At 41.6% G+C, this 13,566-nt stretch overlaps 1 protein-coding gene across 1 annotated transcript; it reads left to right on the top strand.

Annotated features, from left to right (window-relative positions):
- Positions 1-763: 763 nt before the first annotated feature.
- LOC147054885 (POU class 2 homeobox associating-factor 2-like) lies at positions 764-12,806 on the top strand. The gene is made up of 4 exons (XM_085916813.1): positions 764-1,182; positions 4,477-4,516; positions 5,003-5,304; positions 11,808-12,806. The coding sequence occupies exons 2-4, from the start codon at positions 4,510-4,512 to the stop codon at positions 12,225-12,227; spliced, it is 729 nt and encodes a 242-aa protein (XP_085772939.1). The 5' UTR covers positions 764-1,182; positions 4,477-4,509; the 3' UTR covers positions 12,228-12,806.
- Positions 12,807-13,566: the final 760 nt, after the last annotated feature.

The following is a 13,566-nucleotide window of genomic DNA, read 5'->3' as shown; positions in this document are numbered from 1 at the left end:
GATGGACTTAATTATGAAATTAAAGATACTGGCTACACTGTTACACTACTGTCAAACCCCAAGGGGCAATGTTTTATTTGCAATTATTTTTTATTATTATTGATATTATTATTAAACATTACAGCCCATATCTCAGAGCGGCCGACATTTGATTTGTGAGTGTAGCGAAAGAATGTAGCGAAAGTTGTTTTTTCCTCAAGGTTCATTCGAAGTTGCAAAGGCATTTGTATCCAGACACTGAGGGTTTGACACTTTTTCTTGTTGCCATCAAATTTTGAGAGCCCTGATGAGGGAGTGGCGTTTGACCTTCACCACTCCATGAGATGTGAGCATGGACATTTAGGATATGGGCTATTGTTGCTAGCTAGTTTCCTAACATTTCTTGTTAACTTGATTGGCTGCCAGATGGCTCAACAGAGAAGCTAAAACTTTTCCTCCTTTGACAACAACTTGTTGACCGAATAGAGCAAAGAAAATAAAAGACAAGAAAACAGACAACAGCAGGGCAAAAAAGAAACATACTGTGTATGACAGTTATAACAAATCGAGAAACAAGATGCTGGAAAACTTAAAAACATTTCTGTCACTGTCATGTATGACAGTTGATCCAGTCTTCAAGTTCAGCTCCAAAACCGTTTCCTTGATAAACCAGTATCTCACTATTTAAAAAAAAAATAATTTCAAGTGGCTTATGCCTGTCCATCATTTCCATTGTTTTAGCTTCATACACCAAAAAATGCAATTAAAGTTAAACCATCCCAACTGTCTGTGTAAAAATTCTTGATCACAGTTGAAATTGGAGTTTAAAGTTCTGGTGCAACAGGATTAAACAAGAAACATAAAATTAAAGGAAGGTTTAAACTTAATCTGTTTGATTTTCAAACTAGATTTAAACTTTGGTGCAACAAAATGATTCAATGCACCTGGTTGGTGCAATCTTTCACAGCTAAAACTATGACACATTCAAATCAAGACATTTGTAGCAATAATCATTACTGTGTATGAAAGTGCAATATCAGAGACATCAAAACCACTTTTGCATTTGGACCATCTGTAATCACATTATTTTATTACCTTACAGAATATTCAAAGAGAGTGTACCAGGGCGTCCGAGTCAAGCACACAGTCAAAGACCTGTTGGCAGAGAAACGATCCCGACAGACACATGGCCCAAGATACAGTGTAAGTACAACATTTTAAAAAGCACTTTGCTTTCGTCCCTTCCCGTCTCTCCCCACCTTTTTTTCTTCCTGACCAAACTTCACAACCACAGTTGACATTTTGGTGGTGGCCCTTTAAAAAGCTCCCCTTCTGTTGATGTTCAGGCTGCTTATGTGAACGAACCCATCCATGGTTAATCCATTGTCTATCTTGTAACAACCCCCCACCAGCTTTCTTTGCTTAGAAAAACTGTCATGCCCTTGCAAAGCCAATCTGTAAATAGCTGAGCATGGTGCTGAGAGGATAACAAAAGAGCACTCATACAATGCTAGCAATGGTGATGGCCATGCTTTCCAAAAACCTTCTGTTGGGTGGAGGAGGGAACTGGTGTCATAGAGAGAGAGTGAAAAGCTCGTGAAGGAGGCTGTCTATGCAAAGTTAGAGCCATACACACCTGCAGGCCTGCATTGTCCCTGGCCTTGCACAAGCCACAGACAAGCTCTCTATTGTTGCCTCACAACAACACACATTCTCACTAGCAGTCAGGCTTAGCTTTAGACATGGACATGCACAAGCAAGACAATGTTGGTGCAGGACAGTGTTTGCTTTTATGTTGGAGTCAGACAATCACAAAATGAATATGCCTTTTATTTACGTATATGAATTAGGGAAGGGCAAGCACGGTTTGGCATGTGGTTAGGACCCCTGCCTCACAGTTCTGAGTCCAGTTCTTGAGTTGTATTGAGCGTGTTTCACTTTCTCTCACATGAAAAATGATTTTTTTATAGGTTAACCAAAGACTATTAATTGCATATCTTGGAGCTATGGATGTAGTAAGTGTGAATAGTTGCTGCTCCAAGTTGTATCCCACCTATTGCTCAACGTTAAGTGTAAATGGCTCCAGCCTACCCGTGACCCTAAACAGTATAAGCAGTGGGAAATGGTTGGATGGATATGACGCACAAACAATTTGCTGTATCTCAGAGGGAACAAAGTTAAATCTATGCTGAGGACAAATTAATAAACATACTTGCGTTGAAATTGAACTAATATTCATCTGAAAGGTGATTGAATTTTCTCCAAAGCTGAAGCAAGGTATAATTGTGGACTGTGAACGAAGGGTGGGCAAAATAAAATGTGAAAATAGATGTCTTCTACATTTGACACACCCCAGACATTAGTTGTTAACAACCTTGCCAAACGATTTTAAAAAATGTTCAGTATATGAACTTTTTTTTTTCAATCTGCCCCATATATATATACATTTTTACTTTTGAATCATCATGCCATTGTGTGTGACATAATTTAAAAATAAAATATCGTCTCTTCTTATTAGTATAAGGAGGTGGCCCGGTGGCGCACTGGTTAGCACGTGTGCTTCACAGTTAGGAAGGTGTGGGTTCGATTCCACCTCCGGCCCTCCCTGTGTGGAGTTTGCATGTTCTCCCCATGCCCATGTGGGTTTTCTCCTGGCACTTCAATTTCCTCCCACATCCCTCGGTAGGCTGATTGAGAACTCCAAATTGCCCATCGAGTGCGAGTGCCGATGGTTGTTCATCTCTGTGTGCCCTGCGATTGGCTGGCAACCGGTTCAGGGTGTCCCCTGCCTACTGCCCGATAACTACTAGGATAGGCTCCAGCACGCCTGCAACAAGCTATATAGAAAATGGACGGATGGATGGATATTAGTGTACTGATGAGTTTGTACAAAATGGTAACTGATCACTCTTACTGTGATAATTTTACACTACCACCATGAATGTCTTGGCTTTTCAATCAATATTTAGTACACTACAGCCGATGATTTTTGCTTTCTTCTACAGCTTATCATGCATGTAGCCAACATAGTGCTCTGTTAATTGTAGGTTTTAACAATTTAATCTTTCATTCTATAACTGCCACAGGTGGTCCTAGGCATTTACTGTACTAGGAGTTTTAAAAGGGGGTTAGGGCGTTTTAATACATTGCATGCTTTTATACTAGGGCCAAAGAGCAAGCCAACATATGCGTGTGTTCGTTTGTGATGGTATTTTGTCTCCAGTTCAGTGGCTTTTCATTGCACTGTTTACTTTTATGTTTACAAAAGGTGATGCACAGAGGGCTGCTAAAGCTATCCATCAATGCCTTTACGTGTATGTCCATTTATGCCATCCCTTATTCTTGAGAATAGAAGGCTATCGAGAGTGCAGCACAAACTTCTGACCACACAGTGAATTGTCTACTGTTTGGAAAGGGGACAGACTATTGTTGGTAATTTTATGCATGTTGTCTTCCAAAATACACCATAATAGCAAACAATCACAAATTAATGTTGCAATATAAAATGATTAAGAACAAAATTATTAATAGAATTTGTAACTCAATTGTTAATAACTAAATAAGACATGGGAATCCTGCCATCATAAATCTCTGCTTTTTAAGATAGCATTGTTTGCATTAGTTGTGTTTTCCAAAGAAAGGATGGCATGTAACCAGACAGCCACTCACGCAGTCTGGACTTAAACATGCTGATTTCCATACACAGCCTTCAGAGATGCACTGAGCCGTACCTGGGGCATAAGAGGAAGTCTTAGCATTGGCAAATCACATTCAAATTCTGTCCTCAAAATTTGCTTGCCTCACAGCCTACATGTGCTTAATATTATCGACTCTTTCATGTTGGCAGTATGCAAACAGGAGAGCTTATCTCTTGTCTTTCGCCCCACGGGCTGCTGAACTCAGTCTTTCAAGTCTTAAAACGCCTAGATATTTCATATAATATCTATTACAATCAAAGCTCAAATTTGAACGACTAAACGGGATTCGTCAAAAATACCATAACTTGTCAATTGAGTTCATTACCTTATTTCAGTACAGTTTTCATATTGAGCAAATGTATGAATGCAACAAATGACTATACAATGTAACAAATATAGTGGCATATTAGAACCAGCTTGAGACTTGGGGAGCAGTTTTCACTCACCTACTGTACTTTTTCACTATTTCTTATTGCCTTATTTGAAAAAATCTAATTTCTTTATGCTTACTGATTAGCTCAATTTTGCATATTGAGCAATCAAATTTAGAACGTTTTCAGATTCCAACAGAGGAAATGATACACACTTTGCTGTGACAATAACTCATATTCTTTCATTAATCTTGATTGTTTAATAGCTATTTGTGGACCTTGATTGTGATTCTGTGTGTGTGGTCATTTCAAGTGAGTTATTTACATGGTACAAAAAATACCTGTCGCATTATTTGCTTTCAAAAGTAAAAAAAAAAAATAAATAAAGCATTTTGGTGTCATTCATGTATCATTGTTTTCCTTAACAGAGTGGTTCGACAACTCCACCTTCTTTCATTCAAATGTCAGGTGAGTTATCCACTCTGAGAAAAACACAACTTGAATGAATGAATGTTTAAATGGATTGTTTACTCTATACTCGATTGCCACAAACTTTTCGAAATATTAAGATAGCAAGAATCATGTTGTTCGTCATTATCATTATCGTTGCATTACTGTGCCATTCTGATTGATTTCTAATGCGACATTTGTCATTAAGCTAAATAACTAGAACAGAAATATAACACGATTAGCTGGCAGCCAGTCCAGGATGCCTTGACTTTCTCTCAACATCCATGATAGGCTCCATCTCACTTGAAGCCCTAAAAAGAACAAGTGGTAGAGAAAATGGATTGATGGAGAAATGCAGTTCTCCACTATTGAAAACTACAATGGCAAACATATTGCTAAATTAGTATGTCTTGCAAATTATCAGCATATTTCCAGAGTGGACTACGTTAATAACAGTCTGTTTGATTGGATTGTTTTGCTAATCACATCCAATCTTCCCTACAGGATCTCATGTGTTACCCAACTACTACAGCATGAGGCGGCCTTGTATATCGGATTCGGACATCAGTCCATCTACCAAGCAGTTTTCACCAGATGTGTACCCGTCTACCTTTGGAGGCAGACCACTGGGCTGTGAGACCTCAAGCTTCTCTCTCATTGACACCTACTATCCTGACACTTTCAGTGACTACCGCAACACCACCACCACCACCACCTTCTCCGGCTCTGGGGGATCTTTTCTCCCTTCTTCGGCCCTATCTTCGCTTTTGCCACCCTTCAGTGGAGAGTCATCACATGCATATATGGTAGGAATTTTTACGTGTGCGTTTGTGTGCGTGCACGTGACTATTAAAAGAAAAAAGAAATTCAGAGAATTTGCCAATATAGCGCCAATTTGACACAAATAGAAAGAACCATGCCTCCTAGTAGACTGACTATCAAGGGGTGGTTCAATGCAGATATGTAATCAAACTACTGTAGGGCCAGAGTGGTCCTAGGTCCACCCACTTTTTTGATTAGCTCAGGGCCTGACCTGCCCTAAGAAGACAGATTTTTCACACAATTTTTTCATTTTTATTGATATTTTCTTGTCAGTTATCAAAAATATACTTAACACTCATATAGAAATGTATTGCAAAAAAAAAATCTGTGAAGCGTTAAAAGGAAACTAACAGATACTTATTTTTTCTCACAATTTTTTTTATTTTATTGATTCCAATGAATGAATGATATTTTATTTGTCGGTAATCAAAAATATACTTAACACTCATAGAGTCCCCCCCAGTTATAGTCCCAATGATCATCGTCACACACACATCTGGGTGTGGTGAAATTTGTCCTCTGCATTTAACCCATCCCCATGTGATTTTGATGCATCCCCTGGGGGAGAGGGGAGCAGTGAGCAGCAGCGGTGCCGCGCTCGGGAATCATTTGGTGATCTAACCCCCCAATTCCAACCCTTAATGCTGAGTGCCAAGCAGGGCGGCAGTGGGTTCCATTTTTATAGTCTTTGGTATGACCCGGCCGGGGTTTGAATCTACAACCTTCCAGTCTCAGGGAGGACACTCTACTACTAGGCCATTGAGCTGGTCGTAGGACATTGAGCTGGCCATTGAAAAATGTCTTGCAAAAAAATAATCAAGTGTTAAAAGGGAACTAACAGATACTACAGATCATAGTATATTATTGACTGAATTAGCAGGGGTGTCGGACTTGTTTATGTCACGGGCCAAATCTTAGTCATAGTTGCTTTTGGAGGGCCATTATGACTGTCATTGCCTTATATAATGTACACTATAGGCTACACAGCAAACTAATGAATAACTAGTTTTGAAATCAGAGGCTAGTAAAATCTGTTCAAATATTTGAAATAAAAATAAATGCTAAAAAAATAGGCGACACGGTGGAGCACTGGTTAGCACGTCCACCTCACAGTTAGGAGGGTGCGGGTTCAATTCCACCTCTGGCCCTCCCTGTGTGGAGTTTGCATGTTCTCCCCATGCCCGCGTGGGTTTTCTGCGGGCACTCTGGTTTCCTCCCACATCCCCAAAACATGCTTGGTAGGCCGATTGAGCACTCTAAATTGCCCCTAGGTATGAGTGCGAGTGCGGATGGTTGTTCGTCTCTGTGTGCCCTGCGATTGGCCGGTAACCGGTTCAGGGCGTCTCCCGCCTACTGCCCGATGACTACTGGGATAGGCTCCAGCACGCCCGCGACCATTGTGGGGACAAACAGTATAGAAAATGGATGGAATATAACATTGCAAACAATATCTATTTTTTAAAAGAGAAGACAATGTAATTTTAGTATTGACACAAACTCGAGGCACAATATGTCTTTGTGGGCCACATAAAATGATGTGACAGGCCTTATCTGGCCCCCTGGCCTTGGCTTTGACACCACGAATCAGAGAGATAAGAGGCGTGGGGTATGAATGGTTGAAAAGTTAGTTCGAAAACATATACCAGTCTGTACAGTTGAACAATTCGAAATCATTATTAATTGAAGCTCACTCATCGAGTGCCTCAAGGGTCTATGCTAGGACCTAATTTACTCATATTATACATGAACGATATCCACAGTGGCTCAAAACTACTTAAAAGTTTTCCATTCGCCGATGACACAACACGACTGTTTTTGAGAGAATCTGAAACATCTGACTACTGTGAAAAATAAATTTCTTAAAAATGTCTCAAAACTACTTGAAAGTGTCCTATTTGCCAATGACATAACTCTACTGTTAGGGTTGAATAGATTAGGGTGATCATATTATGTTGGAATGTAATCAGTGGTGATTGACCTAGATTAGGGTGATCATATTATGTTGGAATGTAATCAGTGGTGATTGACCTAAGCTTGTCCTGTCTTAACAAAGGAGCAGAACAAAGTGCTAAGATCCTTTGCACTGATTGACCAATTGTAGAAGACGCAATCAAAGTTGTTTTGTCTACTCAACATTGTAAAACATCCCCCGCTATGATGTGATCAGAGGCCAGGTGTTTCAACCCCCACCTTGGCCACCACACATGTAAATTGTCACCCCCACCCTTCTTTTCTCAATAAATACTCTCTTGCATGGGTGCAGCGGCAGACTTGGTTCGGACAGTGCTGTGTCAACAGCAACGAACAAGTTCTCCACTTGCAGAATTTGTTCGGACATTGTTGTAGCTACAATGACGAACAAGTTCTCCACGTGCAAGTGTTCAAAGGGCATACTGTCTCCTGTGTTGTTCTTGCACAGTAAGTTAGAGTCGGAACATCTCTAACATCTACTGTTCCAAAGAACATCTGGAACAGCTTCTGACTACTGTGAAAAATAAATTGAACACATTAAAAATGCTTTGATCTTAATAAGATAACAATTAACTTAAACAAAACAAAGTTTATTATCTTTGGCACTAGGTAAACCGGACACCAAGTCAAAATTATGGTAAATTTAGGTAACTGACATAGAAAGAGTAGCCTGTATGAAAGTAAATTATTAGAGTTGTAATTGATGCAAAATTATGTTGGAAGTCTCATATAGAAGACGTTAAAAGAAAACAGTCAAACATCATCGGGCTCCTATACAAAACAACAATACACATTATATTGTTTCTTATTACTTCTGTTGTAGCCTTAATTTCCTTTCCGCACAGTTAAGACAAGATCCACATTCAAATTGAAGGACATATACCAAAGCGCTCCCACAGACATCAAGGATTTGTTTGAGTTTGTTGACTTTGGTCAATGTATCGCTTTCTTTCAAGGGTCCTGGCTTCGTTTAGGTGTGCATGTGGTCGTACGTATGCGATATGTTGTGTGCGTGTACAAATCTGTAAACCTAAATAATCAAACAAGTGTCACTAACAATTCAACAAACCCGAGTGGATCTGGTACTTACACAATCACTTAACGTTGTGCTTTGAGCACATAGTAGGTGTCACCTCACGAATGAGTTGCGCTGGGTCGCATTGGGTTAATGTGAACAAGTATGTGAACAGATCAAATTTAGTAAAGAATCTGAATTGGGCATCAAGCCTTGCAGTATGAATGTAGCCAGAGGGAGGCCCGTGGGTGGTATGCCTGTTTCGTTTCAGTGTACTGAACTTAGAATCAGTTCTTCTTCACCTTCATCTTCTTCCGCTTATCCGGGGTCGGGTCGCGGGGGCAGTAGCTTTAGGAAGGACTCCCAGGCCTCCCTCTCCCCAGCCACTTTCTCCAGCTCATCCCGGGGGATCCCAAGGCGTTCCCAGGCCAGCCGAGAGACGTAGTCTCTCCAGCGCGTCCTGGGTCGTCCCCGGGGTCTCCTACCGGTGGAACATGCCCGGAACACCTCCCCGGGGAGGCGTCCAGGAGGCATCCTGATGAGATGCCCGAGCCACCTCATCTGGCTCCTCTCAACGTGGAGGAGCAGCGGCTCTACTCCGAGTCTCTCCCGGATGACCGAGCTTCTCACCCTATCTCTAAGGGAGAGCCCGGACACCCTGCGGAGGAAACTTATTTCAGCCGCTTGTATCCTGCATCTCGTTCTTTCGGTCACGACCCATTGCTCGTGACCATAGGTGAGGGTAGGAGCGTAGATCGACCGGTAAATCGAGAGCTTTGCCATTTGGCTCAGCTCTCACTTCACCACGACGTACCGGTACAGAGTCCACATTACTGCCGACGCTGCACTGATCCGCCTGTCGATCTCGCGCTCCATCCTGCCCTCACTTGTGAACAAGACCCCAAGATACTTGAACTCCTCCACTTGGGGCAGGATCTCATCCCCGATCCGGAGAGGGCATTCCATCCTTTTCCGACCGAGGACCATGGACTCGGATTTGGAAGTGCTGACCCTCATCCCGACCGCTTCACACTCGGCTGCGAACCGCTCCAGTGAGAGCTGGAGATCACGGACTGAAGAAGCCAACAGCACCACGTCATCTGCAAAAAGCAGTGACGCGATGCTGAGGTCCCCAATCCGGACCCCCTCAACGCCTCGGCTGCGCCTAGAAATTCTGTCCATAAAAATTATGAACAGAATCGGTGACAAAGGGCAGCCTTGGCGGAGTCCAACCCTCACTGGGAAAGAATCCGACTTACTGCCGGAAATGCGGACCAAACTCTGGCATCGGTGATACAGGGACCGAACCGCCCTTATCAGTTGGCTCGGCACCCCATACTCCCAAAGCACCCTCCAGAGAACCTCCCGAGGGACACGGTCGAACGCCTTCTCCAAGTCCACAAAACACATGTGGACTGGTTGGGCAAACTCCTATGCACCCTCGAGGATCCTGCCGAGGGTGTAGAGCTGGTCCACTGTTCCACGGCCAGGACGAAAGCCACACTGCTCCTCCTGAATCCGAGGTTCGACTTCCCGACGGATCCTCCTCTCCAGCACCCCTGAATAGACCTTACCAGGGAGGCTGAGGAGTGTGATTCAATGAATGAAGGGGGACCAAGGGGCGTTTCACTTATCACCAAAAATTGCGAACGCCATTGTGAGGAAAGAAAAAAAAAGTGCACAAAAGTTCATTTTTAAAAAATGGTCCTCAAGATTCCTTCACCAAAACAGTCATATTATCTCCATGGGAGTTTAAAAAAGGGTGTGGATTTGTCTTTCAGCCCCTGTCAAAATATCCGACGCTCCAGTTGCTCCTGATGCTGTGCCATCAGTAAATAGAAGACATGTTAGTATGAAGTGCTTTGAGTGCCTTGTAAGTGGAAAAGTGCTATGAACGTAAAAGCCCCAAGCCAAAGTCTGCATTCCGCCATGGTGGACAGGAGCACCACGATTTTCATCTGCACTTTTGTGCTCAACCTCCTCATGTTATTGTAATTAGAATAAATGTATTGGTTTATTATTAACAAAAACATTGCAGCTATAATGTATCTGGGGAATACGTGTTCCTCTATATATTGATTATTCATGTAAATATAATATAAATCTTGAACTAAATCTACATATGTGCTTCTTTTCATTTGATTTGCATTCATTGTTACAAGATAGTTGGATAAATAAATGCCAATGATACACGAAGGGGACAAACAGCGAATCACAAAATTCCTGGCTCAATGACTACCACGTGTACCAATTGCAATACACTTACTTAGTCATCTGTGGGAATACTAGAAGTCGTTTATAATGACATTGTGCTTGCACCACAATGCTGTATGAAGTGAAATCCATTATAACCAATGAGAGCATTGTAATGGAAGTCTTACTGGAAGTTTCTAATATATTCGCTACCCCGTGAGAGATTTCAGAAAGATGGATATGTGCTGTCATGTTTGACACTTGGCACAAAATAGTCACGTGATATTTGCAGAAAAATACAAGCCCAGATGCATTGTCAGTCAGTTGGTCGATCGGTCGGTCAGTCAGTCAGTCAGTCAGTCAGTCAGTCAGTCAGTCAGTCAGTCAGTCAGTCAGTCAGTCAGTCAGTCAGTCATTTCAATCAGTCTCTCATTTCAATTCATTCATTCATTTATTCATTCATTCGTTCGTGCCTTTGTTCGTTCGTTCATTAATTCATTCGTTCGTTTGTTCGTTCATTCGCTCAGTCATTCAGTCGTTCAGTCATTTGGTCATTCATTCATTCATTCATTCATTCATTCATTCATTCATTCATTCATTCATTCATTCATTCATTCATTCATTCAGCATTCATTCATTCATTCGTCATTCATTCATTCATTCATTCATTCATTACTGTTGTTGGTTCATGCACGATCACACCAAAACCGGGAAGTTGAATAACAAAATATTAAAAACAAGAACTGGGGTATGCATCATCAAACTGCTACCACTACCTTTTTTTTCTTTCGTCTTCTATTGCACAAGTTCCCCTGGCTGCAAGTCGATGCGGTAGACCATTGGAATTACAAACTCTCACCCCTCAGTCAGTGGGGCAGAGCTAACTGAATTGTTTGGCGGAGGTGGTCGTAACAGCCATTTAGACGTTCATTCTGGGTAAACAGAGTGTTGTTGAGCCACAGAAGCTCAGTCAGCGTTCTAATTGTACCTTAAAGTCAATTATAACTTAAGTGAACTATACTTAAGAAATGTAATGTATGTGATTCTAAAATAAATCAATCAAATTGAAGCGACTTTAATATGCATCTTTTGAACAATTAGTGATCATTTTATGCACCACTAGATAGAGGGAGCCTGCATGCCATTCGTGCTGCTTGTACTACACTGCGAGAATCCATATATCCATTTGCTGTATCACTTATCCCTACCGAACGAGCCAAAAGTGACTTCCGTGCCAATGTGGACCCACCAGCGACTGGTGCACCTTGAGGGGAAAAATTGACCTTAATCTTGTTCTCTCACCCTCAGAGAGACTCGTGGGAGCAGTCGATTCCAGAGCCAGTTCCTCAGGTAGACGCTCTCTGTCCAGACAACTTGGCTTCAGTCAGCATCGCATCTTCCATGCCCAGCCCAGAATCCCAAGGGAGCCCCTCCCAGCCGACCCAAGGCTCATCTATGGACCCTGGTTCCAGCAGCCAGTCCTACACTCTGCATGCCCTTGAGGATGTGCACTACCACCTGTTATCCTCCAGCAACCCCTACTCAGCTCCGCCCTCCTCCTTCCCCTGTCCCCCCTACATGAACAGCGACTTGGCATCCAAGATTGTCACAGAGGAGCCAGCAGACAGCCATACTAGTCTCCCTCTCAATTTGGAGGCTCACACATCCTGGGATAAGGATGACGGCGTGAGCTCCTGGTCACCCTATGAGCTCAGGAAGGCCTACTGACTGGCTCCCATATGTCTGAGTTTGAGGTTGTTTTTTTAAGGAGAAATGGTCTGTGACTCAGATCGGGGAGAAGTGGATGAACCTTATCTTGGTTGGCATTGATAATGTCATCAAGCACCACAGCGAGGATTTCAAAACTCCACAAAGTAAAACAACTGCAAACAACATGGCTCACTTAATCTGTAGAGATTGCAAATCAACTATTTTTCAACATTTCAATTGTCCAAGCAATAACGGACTTGTTGTGAAGAATATTCAATAAGTCCTACAGGGGATACTCAATTTAAATTAATCTAAAGGTAATCTTGTTCATTCCTTCATTCATTCATTCATTCATTGAGTATATAAATGAAATATGATTCTTGACATTAAATAAATGAAATATCCTGCAACAGAATTTGCTGCCACTTGAGACAATAATAGTTATGCTGGCATTCTCATCGCATGAGTCAACCAATCAAATGTTCTGATTTGAAGAGGCCCTCCAGCTTTGGACAATATCTCTCACAACTGTTCAACATCGCCATTTGCTTTTCCAGAGCAGGAGCCTTCATGTTGTTGCAACTTTAATCACTGAAATAGAGGGACTTTTTTTCAATAAACTTTCTGCATATTCCTGTCTGAGAAGTTTTTCATTGATGATGATTGATGTCACTGAATATAATAACACATAATTGGGGGCTTGCTTTCTACATAATCCTATTTGAGAAGTTTTTCTTTGATAACGATTGATGTCACCGAATATGAAAACACATGTTTAGGGGTTTGTTGGGACTTTGAAATATATAAAGATCTGTGTGCTGCATATCTATGCACAAAATATGTTCCTAAAACTACAGTTATTCGACATGTTCAGTCGTTCAATACAAGTCATTTTATATCTCTATCTATCTATCTATCTATCTATCTATCTATCTATCTATCTATCTATCTATCTATCTATCTATCTATCTATCTATCTATCTATCTATCTATCTATCTATCTATCTACCTACCTACCTACCTACCTACCTACCTACCTACCTACCTACCTACCTACCTACCTACCTACCTACCTACCTACCTACCTACCTACCTACCTACCTACCTACCTACCTACCTATCTATCTATCTATCTATCTATCTATCTATCTATCTATCTATCTATCTATCTATCTATCTATCTATCTATCTATCTATCTATCTATCTATCTATCTATACACACACACACGCACACACCATAATTTTTGGACTATAAGTCGCTCCGGAGTATAGGTCTCACCAGACATAAAATGCACAATAAAGTGAAAAAAACCATATATAAGTCGTACCGGAGTATGAGTCGCACTTTTGGGGCAA

The sequence above is a fragment of the Syngnathus leptorhynchus genome, chromosome 7 (genome assembly GCF_054491065.1).
Source record: "Syngnathus leptorhynchus isolate UIUO chromosome 7, UIUO_Slep, whole genome shotgun sequence".
NCBI classification, from domain to species: domain Eukaryota; kingdom Metazoa; phylum Chordata; class Actinopteri; order Syngnathiformes; family Syngnathidae; genus Syngnathus; species Syngnathus leptorhynchus.
This window is presented reverse-complemented; position numbering and strand designations above follow the sequence as displayed.

Excerpts from the sequence above, each read along its gene's own strand:
- LOC147054885 (XM_085916813.1), top strand. Across the intron at positions 5,305-11,807 it reads AGTCATCACATGCATATATG|AGAGACTCGTGGGAGCAGTC; the intron begins GTAGGAATTTTT and ends TCTCACCCTCAG.